The following is a 19,079-nucleotide window of genomic DNA, read 5'->3' as shown; positions in this document are numbered from 1 at the left end:
AACAAAGAGACATTCCTAAGCGGTCATCACCACAGAGTAGGAGAGACAGGCCTAGGAGAGACAGGCCTTGCTGAAAATCGTGAAGGTGGAACATGTGGAAATTCAGGAGCCACCACAGCGATTCCACGTGCTTATTCAAAGACTTGTCTGCTGGTAGGATGTTCTGAGGAGACTGCTTATAACCATTCTCAAATAACCTCAGAGATAAAGGCCAAATTCCAGTTTCCTCAGGCATGTAAGAAAGAAGTTTCTTGTGCTCTTTGGTGTTTTTTCACTAATACATTTAAACATTTTACCAGTTCACCTCTTAAATTCGTCTTGCTGCATCAGTTCCGTGATTGCAAGCTACAGAACACCTTGGCTTGAAAGAAAGTTAGACCTCCAAAGAAGTCTGCAAGACAGGATGTGATTTCCACAAAACACCTGACTTAACTCCAGGCTCCTAAATCTCATAGGCACATTAAATAGGTCCCATTCGGAAGTATTATGTGATGCCATTTCTGTGGCCTCTGGACAGCTGCTGTATTTCATCAAGGACAAAAGAGATACTCAGATGGTGACGGCTGAACCTGGCAGGGAGGAGCAGTTCCATAAATAGATGGCTGAAAGTTAAAATAGGAGAGTCTCTTTGTTTTGACTTTATAGGAAGTCAAAACTTCAGCACTGGATTTTTCTTTTTTTTTTTAATAATAAGATTTGTACGGTTTAAAACCCCCTCCCCAATACTACAAGATTAAAATGACAAGATTCAGTAACATTGTCCTGTATGGAATGGGAGGCATTCTCATGAGGAAATCTCAAATTAAGCATTTTGAAATCAACTGATACTTACATACTTTGTAAATCATGTAAGCAGGTTGTTGCATTGTCATAAACTATAAGAAATAATAGAGCTGCCCTCTAAACTGAATGAAGAATCTTGTTTTATATTTTCTGTAACAAACATATGCTAATTAAAATCAGACAACAAATTTGCAGAAATAGAAACCTTGTCAGACTGTGCTATTGTAACAATAAATGAACATCAAAAATGAGAGCAAATACTTAGGAATATGTATTGCAAGAGAGTACCACATACAACAGACAAGTTGCTGTGCAGTAACAGTGAACAACTCTGCCTTTACAGAAACGTCTTTCTTTTTAGGCACTTTTTAGGCAAATGTTTATAGTGACTGTCCTTCTGGCTAGTTTGAAACTGAAGACCTCCAAAACCAAAACCTCACATATTGAGGTTCTGGGTTTTTTTGAAAAAAAAAACCCCAGAACTGGAAGTTTTATAGATTGGTGTCTATAGACTGGGCACAGGCCAATGGGTACCTAATACAAATACAATCCATGAATTTGCTATGGAGCTGATGCTGGAGCTAGTTATGAGAGCAGATCAGATTGGGTAGAGCATTAAATTGTTCTAGTGATTCTGCTTATAACACCTGAGCTGGATCATATAGAGTTAGCTTAAATATATCTACATTGTGTAGACACTCTTGCTGACCTTTGGCTTCCATGTAACCTAAAGGAACCTTTCATTAGAAATAACCTTTCATCTTTCTGTTGTCTGTAGGCAAAGAACATTGCCTACTGTATGTGATACCCTAATGCGCTCCCAGAAAATTACCACTTAGGCAATGAATTTGTGTAATACTTTTGTTGTTTAGCACTTTTTTGTAAGCCTGGAATCTTTAATAATGACCCAACCAAAGGGTGTTTTATCTCTCTGAAGAAAGAGGATCCTTTGGTTTTATCTCTGTGATGCGCCATCCATAGCATTTATCTTTAGTGTAATGCTCAATATAAGTTGCTAGCTAGCATGGGATATAAAAATAATATTTTTTTGAGGCTGAAATCTGCTCTGGCAATGTCTTCAGCCATGACCATCCCAAAAGTAATGCTACAAATCAACTTCACCACCAGGTTATGAAATCATATTAATAGCAGTTACACTCCCTGCTCCCAGGAAGAGCCCTTCCCTTGAAAGTCTTCAGCACAACAACCACAGGAGCATCTGTCAGACTGAGTGTCTTTCTGCAGTCTCCTGTTTTACCATAGACTACATACACTAAGTTCCTTTTGAGGCATGTATCAGCCTTATTCAGCCAGGTTACAATGTAAATAAATAACACTTCTCTGATATAACTGGTAATTCACTGGAGAGCAAAAATCCCTCATTGGAGTTTGGCCCAAATTAAAATGTTTGTTGTAGAAGAAAGATTTCATAGATACGTATTGCAAACAAATGTATATGCACAACAAATAATAGAGGAAAATCCTTGAGCTGGGCTCTATGACGTTTCCAGTTCCACACTACACAGATGAGTGTCTCCAACTGCCTTGGCTTGAATGGCTGCTTTTAAACACCTGTGGCCCAACCTGGGCTTGTTATGCATGATAATTCCATTTGAGTTGTGTGTGGGATGGACAAGAGACAGGGAAGCACTGTCAGCCTCTTGTAACACAGTTACACAGTTGATGCTAAGTTCTGGGAAGTAGACAGTGCTAGAGAGAGTGCTCTGTGTCACAACTTCACACATCAGCTTTGGGAAAGCACATTGAAACAATTTATCCAGCATCTTATAAAAGCACCATAGAAAGGCTGAACAGAGAGCACCGGATATATAAAACTGTGATTGAGACAGCAGACGGGAGCTGTTCACAGAGCCATGGAGAAGCACGTGGCCCAGAAGAATCCCTGTAAGACGGATTCCCTGAAGGCACGATAGACGAGGGCTTAGAGATCAAGCCAGCTGGTCCTCAGTCAGTTGCTTCTGTGGGGATGCTTCAGATTTGGGTGACTCATCAATATAAATCCCTGCATTGAACTCATCCCTCACCCCACGAATCCTGCTATATGTAAGCAAGCCTGACATTGGTATGAGTAAAAAGACTGAAACAACTAACTGTTCACAGTCTGTGTGGACAAAGACCACCACCTCCCTGAATGCTCACTGTTGAAAAACTTAGGTTCTTCAAAATAAGATTGATAATTCTTATTGCAGATTAGTCATTGTGGCTACATTACTGGGCTTTTTAGAGGAAGTTTGTGAGAGACTATTGCTATTGTAGGGCTAATTGAGGTCCACTACATTTAATGTGTCTCTATAAAGCTGTTTCCAACTTAGACAAGTAAACATTGGAGCTGTCCCTTTGTACTTTTGACTTAAACACAGTATGGCAAATAGTATGGAAGTACTAGCTACATAGTAAAAAAGGCACTATAACTGATCTAACCATGGTAATTAGGTACACATCTGTGCTATAGATACCTATGAAGAATCTATTTCTCCCTGTGACTGAGGAAGCAATTCTGCACTCATCATGGTGGAAAGAGGTGAAAGTTGTGCCAAAAGATGCAGGCAGACATAGACTCTAAAGCTGCCACAGAAAAGATCACCAGGTAACAAACTCTTCATTTGGGATGTTGACATTTTATTTAGGGATACGGTGAAAGAGAAAAACACAGCAATGAAGAAACAAGTAAAAGAGAGTCCCTTTTCTGTCCAGTCAGATTAATCTGCTTGGGGATTACTGTTGGAAAAACCTTTCCATGCATTACATTAGGGAGAAAGAAGCACTGGCAACAGCCGTAAAGAAACAGATCTTACTCATGAAAGGAGGGAACTGAAACAGAACCTTGATTCTTTGTCAAGAGATGTAATTATTCATGTAAGAACCTTGGACTGAATTCTAAAACACTTTTTCTTTGACATTAGACTATATAACAGAGATTTTAGGGGAGTTCTGGACTCCTTCATGCATCCTTGTTCAGGAGAGTAATTCCTTTTTGCAGCTTCAAGACTCCAGTGTGAGGGGTTCTCAGTGGCTGAGGGCAGATTCACATGCTGCAAGCAGCAATCCATCATCTGAGCTCCTTCCCCACCAGGCTGAGGGTCTGGAGGACTGTGAAAAAGTTGTGATGAACCTGAGAGTCATTTGACACATTTGAATGTGCCAGCACAACAGGACTGCATACTCAGTACTAGCTCCCAGTGCAAAGCTGTATGAGGCAGGTTAAAAATAGAAACAAAAGGAAAAAGAGAGGGGGAGGGATTTCACTGTGGAAAAGGAAAGTCTGGGGGTCTCAAGGAGCAGCAGGAAGGAAGGAAGGAAGGAAGGAGCTGAGTCTCACATCCCTTCCTCCAAACCAACACTCTTGATTCTGCTCTGAAAGACTACAGAGAGTGACTGGGCAGCCCTCCTCCTTCCTTTGACTTGCTAATCTTGATGGGAGAGCTTCTACGGTGAGGTTTGATTTTCTCCTTTTGCACCTTGAAATTTTGCAATCAAGAGTTCAGTTTTATTCTTTGCCACCACTAACTGGCATTATCTTTCATCTTTAAATTGGTTTTGAAATTGCACCTGGTGAATCTGACAAACCTCATGTTGCTACTGTTTCTCCGAAAGCAGTTTTCCATGTAATGAGTAAGACAGTCCTTGAAGGATAACTATATCTTGAGAAGTATTTGGGAATTCCAGGAGTTGGGGTATGCCTGACATTATGTTGCAGGATTCAGACTGAGGACTACATACATAAACCCGTACCCCTGAGCAAGGAACATACAGCAAACACCTAGTTAAAGACTGCAGAAACTCTCCAGATTTAGCACAAGGGATCTTCTGAAATGTGGTGCATCTTATCTTTGGCCTTAAACAGTATGAAGTAGAAGGACAGAACAGTCAAAGGTGAACTTCATGAATTCACCTTCAAGGGAACAGAATCAGAAGCTTTTTTTTGAGAGAAAGACTCCAGTAAGGAAGACTGAAGTCAGCTTTAAAAAGCACCGCTATGCAGTGGAAGCAAATGCAGCTGTGGAAACATGGCAGCATGGTCAAGAACAAGATGTTGGATGGTCTGAACTGCTTCTCCTCAAAGGAAGAGTGTCATGGATGAAGTGTACTGCTCTGTTGCATGAGGTCAGGATCCTTGAAGTTTGAACCACCCTGCAGGCAGTCTGACTGCGGGCTTGCATTGCTCCACAGGGTTGTACTACTCACAGGTAAAGCCCACAAAGTAGTCACCTCTTTCAGTTATGAAGTTATTTCTAATAAATGTAAGTAGATCCGTGTTTGTGCTTTATAGTACCAAGGAATGTTGAGCACTGGACAGTGATGTGAGAAGGACTCAATCTAATATATCAAAGCCCAGTACCACCTGAGCTGAAAGTAAACCCATTCTAAGCTTATGGAATAAGCCAACTCAGGTTTATGTACTGATTATTTTGAACTGAAAATAAAACTAGTGTTCAAGTGCATGCCAAATATTATGTATGTGAATGCCATTTGAGTGCTACCTGGTTTGGACCATAATTTATGCTTGTGTCCAAATTACATATGTATGCTTATTAACATGGGGATATATGCACGTGTACACATAACCATGTACAAATGCATATCGCACAATGCCAGTTCTCTACTGTTTGACTGTTCTTGTATTATTGTACTATTCATTGCATACTTTTGAAGAAATCAAACATTTCAACCCAGTACCTACTTATTTCACTGTACTTTGTTTTAAACAGTAACAGAATAACTTAATATCTTTGAAAGATGGTGGCTTTCAACCACTTATCAGAGCCCCAAGAAGTTCTTGGTTGGTCCCCCCACCCCAGGCGCCTTTTAGCAGAGGAACCAGGAGGACCAGTGGCTATCCCAGACTAAATCCCACTCTCTCTCTGCCTTTCTTTTGCCCTTTGGCATTGTTTACACAGACTCTGTTATTTTGAGCTTAAAAACACAGCGGGGCATGTTCCACATCCCTGCTCAAGAAGAACAAAAAAAATCTCCAATTATTCATTTAAATACTTCTAAAATGGGAAAAAAAATAAAGGAAAACCAAGTAAAGTCCAATCAAAGAATAGGATTCCTCCTGTTACATAAACAGAAAGTTCATCTACAAAAACTTTGAAAATGAAAAGTATGTTGTAAAAATAAAAAAAATATCCATTCAACACAGTACATAAATGTTCCTATATAATAAACTAGACAAACATATTAAAATACTTTGTCTTAAAAAAGGGCAAAATTCTTTAAAAGATGACTGAACACTATTAAGGTTAGACTAAACATTACACCAACGCATCCATTTGCACAACTTTTTTCAACATGACAATTGTCTGGTGTGTGTATATGCACAGTTATATGTGTGCACGTGAGGGGAATGGAGCAAGAACGCTAAGGGCGTCACTTGCCATTTTAAAGCAGTATTTCACAAATAATCAAACACCCCCCCGACAAACACCAGTGCACATTTCAAATCTTGCAAGTCACATTCTACAGCCCTTGACATTAAAAAAAGAAAAAAAAAGCTGACAGAATTAATTCAAGTGCATTTGGAATAGGTCCCGTGTGAAGTGTTGTTTGCACTTTGTTACAATGTTTGCATGGCCAGAGTTCCCCAAATGACACAGAAGTGAGAACACTATGCCCAGACATACAAAGTAAGTCTGAGTTGAAATACAATGATCCGTGATTTGCTCAATGAAGTGGACGCCTGAACTTGAATGAAAAACAATGCTTGAAAAACACTTTAAAGCAACTGACATAAAATGATGTTTTAAAAAGAAAAGCCACCTTTGAGTACAGGCAGTCTTTTTGGTATTTAATCCTATCAGGATGACAAGCACGGCATTCCTTCACAAATTCTGGTTGTTGTGGAGCTAACAAAAAAGAAGCCTTTACGTTGCTCTGGTTGTCATCCCAACTGGACATACCCTTTCCCATGAGTGTCCATCCTCTACCCAGGATAACCTAACAAGTATCACACCCTGGCTGACATGTATGTTGCTTCTTCACAACTTCTGTTCTCTACTTAGCTTTGTTCCTTAAAAACAGGAGCACTTCCCTCTCCATGTTTCACATGTTTCCTTGAAAATACAAGTGGATCATATAGATGCTGAAGTCTGGCTGCTGGAGTAGTTAAAGTCTGGTGAAATCCCTGTGGTGCTGCAAGTCCCCTATACTCTCATAGTCATTCTCGCCCGAAAGAACAGTGTGGTTTGCGTTAGGCACAGACAAGGTCCTGTCTTCTTCTTGGCTCACTGACTGGATAGCTTCATAGTCAGGCTCCAGCTCCCCGTTTGGTCTGTCCACTAACTGAGGCACAGTGGTAGTATTTAGGGTGCTTTCAAAGTCCTTCACACTTACATAGAGGCCACTGCAAACCGATGGGGACCTCTGAGATGCAATTTCTTGAATACAGGTGTAAGGAGAATCCAGTGTCTTGATGGCCTGTCCTGGCTTACTCACTGATGAGTACATGGCTGAGATCTAGGAAAAGGAGACAACTGCTGAGTATTTAAGCATGGCATAAAGCTTATGTGCCAGTTTGCACTCCTTCCACCACAGGGATGTTGGTTACTTAAGAAAAGAAAGGATTTTCTAATAAAAATCTACACTTACAAATAAAAATTTCTTACAAACCCTTTCTTTTCTGGTATGCATTTATAAATTGTTTTTCTTTCAAAAAATAATGCTTTATAAAATGCTTCATAAAAGAAGATTATAAATATAAAAATTTGAGAAGAATGCTGTCTGATCCTTGGCAGTATGTGTGTTAAATTATTATTTTTAATGGTAGCAGCCTATCAGTCATTGCATATTAGAACTGAATACTAGAGACTGAAACCTGTCAGCCGCTATAAAAACAAAAGAGGAAGCTGGAATCTCACTCTTCCTAGCTCTAAAAATCCCCTCTCAGGAGGCTGTATGCTTAAACATGTGCACAAAGGTGGCCCTTAAAGATGAGGTGAAGGAGAGGCCCATGTCCACAAGTGTCCCTTTGCTCAGGGCCCACTGGGGCTGGTCCTGAGCACTGGGAGCCACTCTTGACTCCCTCTCCCAGTTCAAGTGTGTACTAACCCTTGCACAGGGCCGGTGGCTGAAATTCCAAGCACTGCTTCTCTGGGACATAATAACGTAATTGCAATGTAGCTCTTGTTACATTTAAAGTCTATACCAGGCATGCAAGATTACTCTGGATTTGTATTAAACCAATTAGAATAGTACACTGGCATGAAAATACCCATACCACTAAACAACGCTGAGTGGTGGAGAAGAACAAGATCACTTCTGTTCTGGTTTGGGTTTTTTGTTGTTTGTTTAGGTTTTTTTTAATAATGAGAGACCATTGCAGATGACTGTACTTCTTACTTTGTACATATTTCAGTCAACCAAACAAAAAATGGCTTTTTTGCTTGTCTAAACTTCAACCCCTTTCCAGCATTAAATTGTATGAACTCAGTTCAAGGATCAATTTATTCATTAATGTTTGGGAGCACTTCTCCCGCACAGAGCATTAGTTCACTCAGCTCACTGCCAAGTTTGTGTTTACTTTTGCGCCTGGAGAATGTATTTATAAATTTTACAGTTGTATTGGAGATGATCACAAGCAACTTTATTTCTGTTTAACTTTTCTGTCTTTGTTTCAATCTCCCCAATTTATTTGGCTAACAGACATTTTAAAGAACTGTTTATGTTCCGGTGCTTTTATTGTGCTTCTGTTTATTTCCCAGAGCCCCAAACACTCTGCATGGGGAAGGTGCAGCAAGTTTCAAAAGGCTGTTGATTATTATTCTTAAGTAGAGCTCATCATCAAAATCAAGAAGCTGCCCTAACGATCAGCTAGTTGTGGCCTCCCATTATTTTCTCACATCATTTTTTCACCTATGGGCCTGATACAGCCATATGGTAGAATACTTCTGATTTTAAGAATGTGGCAGTACAAGCTCTGTGCAAAGAAACTCTGGCTTTCATTTTCCCTTCAGATAGATTTCACCTTTCTTTGATCTTGCTTAATCATGCAGAGCTTATACTAATTTCTACCTGAAAAAATGTCTCTAGTTAGTTATTGAATTTTGTGCAAGAAACCTACCTCCTCTTCTGTAAGAGATGGATCTTCCTCTCGAGACTTGTAAGACATTGAACTAAGCCTCTGTAAAAAAAAAAAAAAGGAAAAAAAAGGCTCATTACCAGTCAACAGTGTGAAACCTATAATAAAACCTTCCCATTACAATCAATACATTATATGTTATGGTCATTTGCTCACTAGTTCCATTTTACATAGCTAAAATCCCTAATATCGAGAGTACATCTCTGGGGATAACAGCCTTGAGGTTAGTAGAGCTTTTTAATCTATCTGCTCTTGTCCTGACCTGAAAAGGGTAAAAATAATGGAAAGGTTAAAGAAAACTCTGCTCTGCTGTATCCCTGCCTTTACAATTCTAATGAAGCAAGAGTCAGTCTGCGAAGGCTTTTGAACTATTAGAAGTCAGCTGTTGTGACACGCGAGTTGCCCTTCCATATGATGTTCAGATATGCTTTTAGATGACAAAAGAACAATACTCAGTTGGCACTTTCTTTATGATTACTATCCTTCATTCAGTGGATCTTCTAAGTACTGCAAGGGATGTGCCACGTCCTCCTCCCCTGCGAAATGCAACAGCTGTGTAGAAGCACGGAGCACACTGTGTCACAGCCCCTCAGACGGTGAACACAGCAAATGTCTGCTGCCACTCACCATGAGAGGGGCAGCTCAACAGTCAAAGCATCTGACTGGATTCCGTTCACGTATCAAAGTTACTAAAGGATGTAGGCCTTGGTCTGGTGTCAAGTCTAACTTCAAGTATGTAAAGCATCATGTAGAAATTAGGGTACGAAACATAGAGCAAAAGCATTTCACTGTTATGAAAAATGTCTCAGGACCTTTATGGCAATGAAGACCTTGGCTATGTCACAGCAGCCATCTAATTCCTCCCCTTGGAGTGAGAATACTTTGCTGGACTCCGGCTCCGCAGTGATTCAGAAAGCCTTCCAGGACTGTTTGGAATGGGCCGTATTTTGGAATTTCATGCAAATGCTCCACCTAAAATACTTCACACCTCCTTCAGTGCAGACCAAAGTTGAGAAGTAGAGCTATTTTTAGCACAGTCAATCAAATACCACTTCCAGGCACATGCGAGACACATAAGTCTTTTATTTTTTACCCCGGAGGCTCATTACAACAGATTCTTTCCTACTTCAGTTTTTGTTGCTTTTTTAACTTCTGGTAAATACAAGTTTCAAACCCCTGGTGCGCTTCTGATGAAGGCCCTGACTGAAAGCACACTGAGGTCTGCCCATTGCTTCCCAGGGGACTTCCCTCAGGCCTAACAACCCCTTTGTTTTTTTCTCACCATCTGGAGAATGTGCTCTTTAACCTGTGGTTTGTTTACCCAGAAAAAAAAAAATAACAAAACAAAAACGAGCAGTTCAAGCATTTTTTGTCGAAGTCTTTTATTAGATCTGCTTCACCACAGCAGCTCAGTTCAGTCTTTCTTATTTGCAGGATATTTTTGTGTTGTAAGTTACTAATGTCATCCTTACACATTAAAACAGATCTATGCTTGCAAAATTCTGCAGTGATTTTCTCTCATCCATGTGTCTATAAGCACCATGTGTCAGGATCTTTCTACAGTTTCCCACTCAAGTACTGACAAATACTCCAGAGTGTTGGCAATTCTGTTCTTGTTTCCCTGGGACCTAGCATTCTTTCTTCTAAATGTGAAATCTGTGACACACCAATTTTGAAGGATATTTTCATCTTGGAAACAGAAAGAAAATACTTGCTCCTAAACATTTTGTATCTAGCAATATTACAAATTATGCTTGAAACCTCAACAGCAGCAATACAAACAGTGCATGTCCCTATTTGCCTTCCACTTCCCTTTTGTTCCTTGACAGCATTTGATATCTTGCCCTTTGGCTCAGCTGGTTCTCCTGATTTGGGCACCAGAACAAGGCGAACATTCTCCTCTGGTGCATTTGTAAGAGGTGCTTTGCCCATCTTCAGGCTGCACAAGTCTGAAAACAGATGGCAGCAGCCAGACGCACACAAGGAGAGCATTTCTACCAGTGCTTGCTCTGGAAAGACCTGGGTGAAAAAGGAGATCCATGCTATCTTTCTTTAATTAAAAAGAAAGAGCTAAAGGAAAATTATTCTGCCTCTCTAGTTTTATTAGAAGAACTACACCCAAGTTTTTCTAGGTGATAGAATCATAGAACAGTTCGGGCTGGAAAGTACCTTAAAGATTATCTGGTTCCAAGCCCCTGCGATGGGCAGGGACACGTCTCACTAGATCAGGCTGCCCAAGGCCTCATCCAACCTGACCTTGAACACCTCCAGGGATGGGGCAGCCACAACTTCTCTGGGCAACCTGTGCCAGTGCCTCACCACTCTCATGGTGAAGAAATTCCTCCTCATGTCTAGTCTAAACCTGCCCCTCTCCAGTTCATACCCATTGCCCCTTGTCCTATCACTACAAGCCTTCGTAAACAGTGCCTTCCCAAAGGCTGTAAGAGGCATCGTGCTATTAAAGGTGCCTTTCTTCATCAAAACCTTCCAAAGGATTTGACTGTATCACAGCCAATAAACAGTTTAGATAATTAATTTTAACCTGTTTATTGCATGTCTGGCTCTTGAAAGGATCCTTTATCCTTTTCATGCTGTTATACACTGGAACAGTCTCTGGCTTGGTCCACTTAGCTCTCTCCCAGATGAGTATGTATCTGGAGCTGGCATGGGCCAGAGATCATCCTGGCTACTCACTTTTACAGGATGAGAATGAAACAGCCTGGACACAGTCTGTCCTCTGTCTGTTGGCAAATACAGGTCTTGGTTACAGTAGCAGCCTCCCTCCCTGCCCCTTCTTTGTGCCTTACTGAAGCAAAGCTTAATTGTAGTGAGAAAGACTTGCATGACTTATGCCAAACCTCTCTCTTCGTCAGGGCAGAAGGTTGAAAAGTCGAGACTAGGATATCGAGTTAAGCAAGACAGCTAAGTAGCCTTACAAGAGAGGGAGCAAAAAGAGACATCTCTGGAGTCTGTTTAACTAAAAGAGTTACCAATGTAACATACATTTCCATAAACATCTTGGATTTGGATGCCACACTGGAAAAAATACGCATTGCTGTGCATTGTTTGAAGCAGCAAAATAGAGGGGAAAATTATCATTATCACAACAGAAAAACAATCCTGCAACCACCTCCACACACAATGCCAACAATGATGACATTTATATATTCCATCAATTACCATTTCCAACTCTGCTGCAGCTGTAGCTCTCAAGGACAGGACAGGCACACGCTTCAATGCATAATGCATGTACCTAGCAGCAAATACGGGAATGATCTGATGCAGTCAAAGCTTTAACTCAGGATGGCTTCAGCTCTGAATAAATTTTAATTAGACAAACACCTTTTTTTCTGGCACTTAGGGGACTGCAAGCGTCATCTCTTGATTAAGCCTTCAAAACCTGAACCATTTGAATCAATTCCCACTCCTTGCAGTTACTGACAATGTATGCACGGTGTGCTGGGGAGCTACAGAGCAGCAAATGCTTTTCCTTTGTATCGGTGCCTGGGAAATTACAATGATTTTCTTCAAGTCTTTTCACACCTGATAGGAAAAATGTCTCTCTTAATGGAAAGCCGTTTCTCTAGAAGTTTAATTAGAAATTACATATGGTCTTAATTTGGGAGGGGGAGTTTTGGTGGATTATTGTTGACAATCGCATCTTAATTTTTCCTGTAATGAATCTGTTATTTGTAAGAATGTGCACTGAAAAGTCTAGATGAACAATTTTTATATTATAAGTACTCTTCAGTTTATTCATTTGGACTCTGTTGTGCTTTATAGATTACCTGGTTAGTCAGTTATTTAACAAGGTGTTTTTATGTCCTTTTCCTGTATTACTGAAATACCTCCAATAAGAGAACAATCAGAAACAAGTAACAATACCTGAGCTCGCCTACAATTTTTCAGGTAAATGTTTACATTAAAACGTTACATCATATCTTCAGATTTTTTTAAGTTTTCATTGAGACACCAAAATTATATTAATCTGCTCAAATCACAGTTCTTTAATTCACCATTAATAGCAAGTTATCTAAATTAGATCTGAAAAATGCAGACTCAACAGTTTATGAAAATTCTCTGCAATGATCTGAAAGCACCCTTACAATTAATTCTTGTGAAAAACAAAAATGGGAAAATAACTTGTTGAAAATGTCAGCATTCTGTTTTTCAAGAATTTTGCCACTTCTCAGTATAATGGGAGAAAGAATAAGCTGCTGAGAAAACCTAACTTTTGATCATGATTTCTGTTTACATGTGAAATGCAAAATTTGACAAATACGAAAGCCTACAGTTGCAATCTCTCTGTCCCTTTCTCCTACAGAAAGAGACAAGATGAGTGGCTTTGAGCAGATACCTAACACTTGCTCAGCTAAGTCAAAGTTGCCCAACAAAGGAGGCACATCTAAAGTTACGGCATCCACTGAGAATATCCCCCCTCTCCTTTCTGTAAACTGAATTTTCATTAGAAAACAACAAGAGGGAGCCATTCTGAACAAGATGCTGACAGTGGTACTGGATACCTATTGTAATAGCTCCCACAAGTATAATACTGTGTACAAAGAAGCAGAGGCCTCCTATGCAGTTTCTGGATAATATTTGGGAAAAGCCGTATGAAGTACATACTGCAACAATTCAAAATATATGCTGCAATAGAATGAGTAGGTGCCTGTAACACAAAGACTACACTGTACATTTTCATATTTCTATATTTTACAGTCTTGCATCACCTTGAGTGGTTTTTTTTTCCCCTTTGCTAATTAAAAAACATAATCTGCTCCCACCCATATGTTCTCTATCATTATTTGGCTGTTTGACAAGGACAAGTATTTGCAGTATTTACCTTCTCTGGTTTACTTGCTCCTTCTGTCACTTCTTCTTCCACTTCTTTTTCTTGCACATTCTCATTTTCATCAAGAAGTTTCATTGGTACCGGAGGGGGAAGCTCATCGTCTACATCTGGTGTGTTGTCAAGAGGGCTTTCTGAATTAGCACTTTGGCGACTTTTTTTATTTCGGTCAACAGATGCATATTCTGCTGACTCAATTCTGCACTCAGGAATCTGATCCTGACCTTCAGAAGCTGTTAGCAAAGCCTTTGATTTGCTGTCACAGCTCCCTTCCATGCTGGCTACTGCTCCAACGTCTTTAATTTCCTTCACAGTTTCATACAAGCAGTCTTCAACTATGTTCTCCTGAGAAGAGCTGTCTTTCAAGACTTCATAAGGCCCTTCCATTCCAAGAGCTTGATCATTTTCTGCATTTCTAGCCGAGATGATTGTTTCCATGGTATTGTTAGGGGGAATACTGGGTAGTTCCCGGCTCTGGTGACATTTTATAGACTTTCCAAGACTGTCCTGCTGATCTAGCAGATCAGAGACGGATGTTTGTACTTCTTCATAAGGCTGGATACAGGCGGTTGTACTGTCCTCCGAGAGTACTAAGGAAAATTATAAACAAGTATTTTTAACAATTGCCTAACTAAGAAAGGTGAGTGTGACTTTGTACTCTATACATCACTTTGATGTTGCATCTCGTTGGAAATGACAAATGATACTAATATCTGGAAGTGTCTAGTGCTCATCATGGTTTTTGTTTGTCAAAAGGTTTCAGTTACAGAGATTTCTGCACTTTACTGTTAGAATATCTTTCTCACAACATCTTAAATACCGTGTGCACCCCCAAGTCACATTCCATAGCAAAAGCATTCACAGTATGAACAGGGGATGGGCGGGTAGGTACAGGTATGCATGGATGTTCACCTGGCTTGTACTTGCTTACACTGAATGCTTACAGACTGCTCAGTAATTTCAGGCAATGCTGGTGGGAGATCTCAAACCAAGTGCCTTTAAAAAAAGTCTTGTTAGATTTTCCTCTTTCCATTTCCCTATCCTTTGAAAACAAAAAGGAAAGCATTCCTGTTTCCTCTCTACTCAGCCCTATGGATGAAACAACACTGAGATAAAAACATAGGGCTCCCTTTCTTCTTTTGTTTAACATGCTGTCCAAATTCTTGCCTGAATCACACACCTCTCAGCCCTGCTGCCGTCAGCCTCCCTGCATGCTACAACAGAAGCTCCTCACTGAAAGGCTATGCCATACTTCTCTTAGTCTTACAGCACATAATGAAGGTTGACAATCTACTAACAAGCCAGCCATATGCATGAAAGAGAAGACTAGACTTCAGAAAGAAGTGTTAGGCAGAACATATTTTAAGTCCCACAAGCGAGTCACACGTCACTGTCACTATTAGGGACTGAAATCTATGGGACTTCTCATCTTACAGCGCACAAATATGACATTTGCCTGCACTCAGGGATGTATACCTGGGCACATACAAGCATGTTCCAAGTAGTATATGGTATGTAACTTTATGTGACACTATTTCTTTAAAAAATCACTTTTGAATAGCTTCAGTTTTCTTAGTATGGTTCCTATGGCACTCTCAGCAAAATCAACCCATTCTTCCATTTCCTTCAGTGTATTTGACATGATAACATAAAGCATTGTCAAAGCAATCAGTACCCCCGATTTGGTGGCTGACACAGATGCTGTTTTAGCTTGTGCTCAGGGCATGAGACTCACACAGTCAATACTCACATAGAGCTGTACCCTGACAGCAAAACTCAGCATGGAACTGGAGGTGTGAGACGGTAATTGCTGCCTGAATGGGAGACATGAAGAGAGTCTCCATTCACTTGGCTCCTACATACAACTGAGTAGGAATAGGTGGAATAGGAGGAAGTGCCTTACTGCGTCCTGACTAGGACTCAAAGTGTCATAGTCACTATCCAGGATGGCTGCAGACTCCCAGAGGAACATCAGGAACTGGCCTGGAGAAGCTGGAACACATTTTCCTCTTCTGATGCTTGCTGTCAGGGATTTCTGTGCTGTGCAGAGCACCGCCACAGGCCCCAGAGAGCACCCACACAGTTCAGCCTGGTGGGGATAATCAGAAGTAATGAGAGCTCACGTTTCCATGCTCTTGTCATTATGGCTAGTGACATAGAAAGGGCTGATGTAGATAAGGGATAGGCAAAGATAAACACAATGCTGGCAGGCAGGGTAAAGGAAAATACACCAACATACAGTAGTGCTGCTTCAATAGCCCTGCCCCTGCTCAAAAAGCTAGTAGAAATGGCAAAAGAAAGGATTATTCACAAAAAGAACGTATAAAGTATAAATAAGAAATTAAAGCACATTGGTTCCCATTATTCAGAAAGTTGTTATGCAGCGTAAGCTGAGTAATACCAGACAATCTGAAACTTTTAGTAGCAGCTTTGTCAGCTGCATTTGTGGTGACTCATGGCAAAGAGATATGCTTCCCTTCTGCAGCGCTTGGCTCTGTGAATCGAGTGCCTCGGTGAGCCACACGGTTACAAACACAACAAGTCAATGGATGGGAGCAGCCATTAGCTGCAAAACCAACATTTAAAAATCCCTTTGGATACTTGTTTCTGAAGGTAAAGACTGAATAGCTTAGCTTCCAGTTGCACGGTTAGATGAGGAAGTAAGAGATGAGAAGAGGGGCCCCGATGTTGGTGCCTAGTGTGGAGACAGCAGTTGGCTCCCAGCAGCTCTGAGCTGACACTGAGTTTATTTTTAGGTGTAGCTGAGTAAAATATTTTTCAGGGATACTTCACTGTGGATCATTTTGAGCATTCAGCAAAGCAAAGACTAAGGTGAAAAAAGGAAGCCTATTTATGTTGCTTTTTTTCTAAAATTCAGAAATACAAGTGACAGCCTTGCACAGAATTGGACTATGATTCAAAGCTGTAGTCCCTGGAGAAGGACCTGAAATATTTCCACAGTCTCCAGGAGCAGAGCTCTGAGATAGCTGTCTGAGATTAGGGAAAGCAGCAGTCTCTTCCTGCTGGCCTATCTGCAGGTGTAGGTTGGTGGCCCAGAGAAGCCAAGCACCTTCCACACCAAACAGCACCTTCCCAGTGTTGGCTGGTGTGGAAGACTGTGAGTCGGAGTGCAGGGCTGTGCCAGAGCACAGCCAGCAGGGAACTGGAGATCAGCCTAAAACACTGTCTCCATGGGATGAGCTGCTAACTTCCCAGCAAGGCAAATGCACTCACTGCTTTTCTTATCTGAACCTATGTTTTGTGTGAATTATGTTCTATATGAAAAGGATTGCCCTCTGGAGAGCACTCCTCGCCACTGCCATGGGATACAGCAGCTGATCTGGTGTCAGACCTCCAGGGGTGAGCAGAAGGAAAAACACGGTATTCAGACAAACAGTATGACTGTGTGCTTGGAAAGCTGACATCTAGAAATGTAGGATGTGAGGGATCACCGGTGGTCAGCTAATGTGGGAGCTGTGTGAGCGAGGGGATGGTGCTGCTTGTTCATCCCACCCACAGGGACTGTGATACTCACCCTCCCCATTGCTGAGTGCTCCGTTCTGGTCACTGCTTGGAGGGGGCTCTGTAGCCGAACTTGTGATTGAGTGGCTGAACACCTCCTTATCAGAAGGCTGCAACACAAATTAGTGAGATCTAAGCACTGTTGGATGAGAACAAATGTTTGCATAAACAAATATATGACAGACTTCACTCTGATCTCAGGAGCTCTGACTTACAGAGATTATTAGCAGGAGAGTCAAACCATGACGACTATACTCAAAGATTCAGGTGCCTGTGTTTACAGATGTTAAAAGAAATACATGCAAGTATGTCCAGAGTGATCATCGAAATTACTATAGCTTCAACCCATCAGAAGACATCAGCTGACAAGTGGGTACACCGCACTTGCGCTGCAAACAGAGTGAAAGAAAGACAGGAAATCTGGAGTGACAGTGGTGGCAGAAAGAACATTGGAAAAGTGCAGATTATCAGGGCCTACACAAGTTCTCCTCCTCTTCCTCTTTCTCTTCTGCAACTTTTAAAGTTTCCCTTTCCCTCAGCCATCTTCAAACTCCTGAGGTATTTTCCAACATGTAGTATTTTGCAAGAAGCTTGTTGCAGACCAACCACAAGACAGACACAAATTGCCAGAAATAAATACTTACCACATTCATCAGATTTTCATGATCTCCATTCTGATGTTTGTCCCTCTTTTCCCTTAGTAAAAAAGAAGTATGAACTGTTAGTACAGATTATGCTAGTGTACAAACGCCAGTCATTAACAGAACTTATACACCTGCAGGGAGCAGAACTGTGATTCACAATAGTACTGAAAATGGAATAACTGAAAATTTTTAGAGTCTGGTATGACCTCTGTCTAAGGTCAGCAACAAGGTAGGGCAGTGACGAACTTATCTGAAAATGTGAAACCACCTATACACAACTGTATTTCTTCAGTGTAAGATTGCAGTAAAAAGTAACTTATGATAATAAAATATTATTATCCCCAATTTAAACATATCTGAGATATTCAGAGATACATAACAGACATGTTTTGGTGACAGACTAACTTAAACTGTGTCAGTAAAAGGTGTTTATCCTATGAAGAAGTAGAGAAGACCCACAAAATCCATCCTCTTCCACTCAGGATGCCAGTTATAATTAATAATGAGCATGAGCAGTTCAAAAAGGCCTATCAATTTCATTGCACTTCATTTTAAAATGAATCTTCTTTCCCTAGATACTTCACAGGACTCAACCTAGGGATCACATATTCAATTTTTACCCTTTTGGAAATACTGCTCTTATTCTGAAATACTGTAATAAACCATGAGCATAAATCATGTAATCATAGAATCACAGAACGGTTTGGGTCTCTACGGGACCTTAAAGATCATCTAGTTCCAACACCCCTGCCATAGGCAGGGACATCTCCCACCAGACCAGACTGCTCAAAGGCTCATCCAGCCTGGCCTTGAACACTTCCAGAGAGGAACCATCCAACAACTTCTCTAGGCAACCTGTTCCAGTACCTCAACAGATGCACAGTAAAGAATTGCTTCCTAACATCCAACCTAATTCTCCCCTCTTTCAGCTTAAAACTGTTACCCCTCATTCTATCACTACAATCCCTGGTAAAGAGTCCCTCACTGTCCTTCCTGTAGGCTCCTTTTAAGTACTGGAAGGCCACTATAAGCTCTGCCCAGGTGAAAAGGGAAGCAAAAAGTTAAGAAAATATTGACAATATTAAATCTGTGCTTCTTCTGAAGTCTGCAATGCACCTTACGTCCCTCACTAGCAACTCTTAAAATTGTACCTAATTGGGAAATGAGAAAATTGAGCAAGTAA

At 40.8% G+C, this 19,079-nt stretch overlaps 1 protein-coding gene across 10 annotated transcripts in view; it reads right to left on the bottom strand.

Annotated features, from left to right (window-relative positions):
* Nucleotides 1-478: 478 nt before the first annotated feature.
* Nucleotides 479-19,079, bottom strand: part of PAG1 (phosphoprotein membrane anchor with glycosphingolipid microdomains 1) — a 119,042-nt gene continuing 100,441 nt past the window's right edge. For all 10 annotated transcript variants that reach the window (XM_054058585.1, XM_054058582.1, XM_054058586.1 and 7 more), the window contains 5 exons: nt 17,897-17,948; nt 17,266-17,362; nt 13,725-14,320; nt 8,864-8,923; nt 479-7,260 (listed from right to left, as the gene is read on the bottom strand). In XM_054058585.1, the coding sequence (XP_053914560.1) occupies nt 6,910-7,260; nt 8,864-8,923; nt 13,725-14,320; nt 17,266-17,362; nt 17,897-17,948 (1,156 nt within the window). In that variant the 3' untranslated portion in view covers nt 479-6,909. The remainder of the gene's footprint in view (nt 7,261-8,863; nt 8,924-13,724; nt 14,321-17,265; nt 17,363-17,896; nt 17,949-19,079) is intronic.

Source organism: Cuculus canorus, chromosome 2 (genome assembly GCF_017976375.1).
Source record: "Cuculus canorus isolate bCucCan1 chromosome 2, bCucCan1.pri, whole genome shotgun sequence".
NCBI classification, from domain to species: Eukaryota; Metazoa; Chordata; class Aves; order Cuculiformes; family Cuculidae; genus Cuculus; species Cuculus canorus.
The sequence above is the reverse complement of the archived record's forward strand: the minus strand, read 5'-3'. Positions and strand labels throughout refer to the sequence as shown.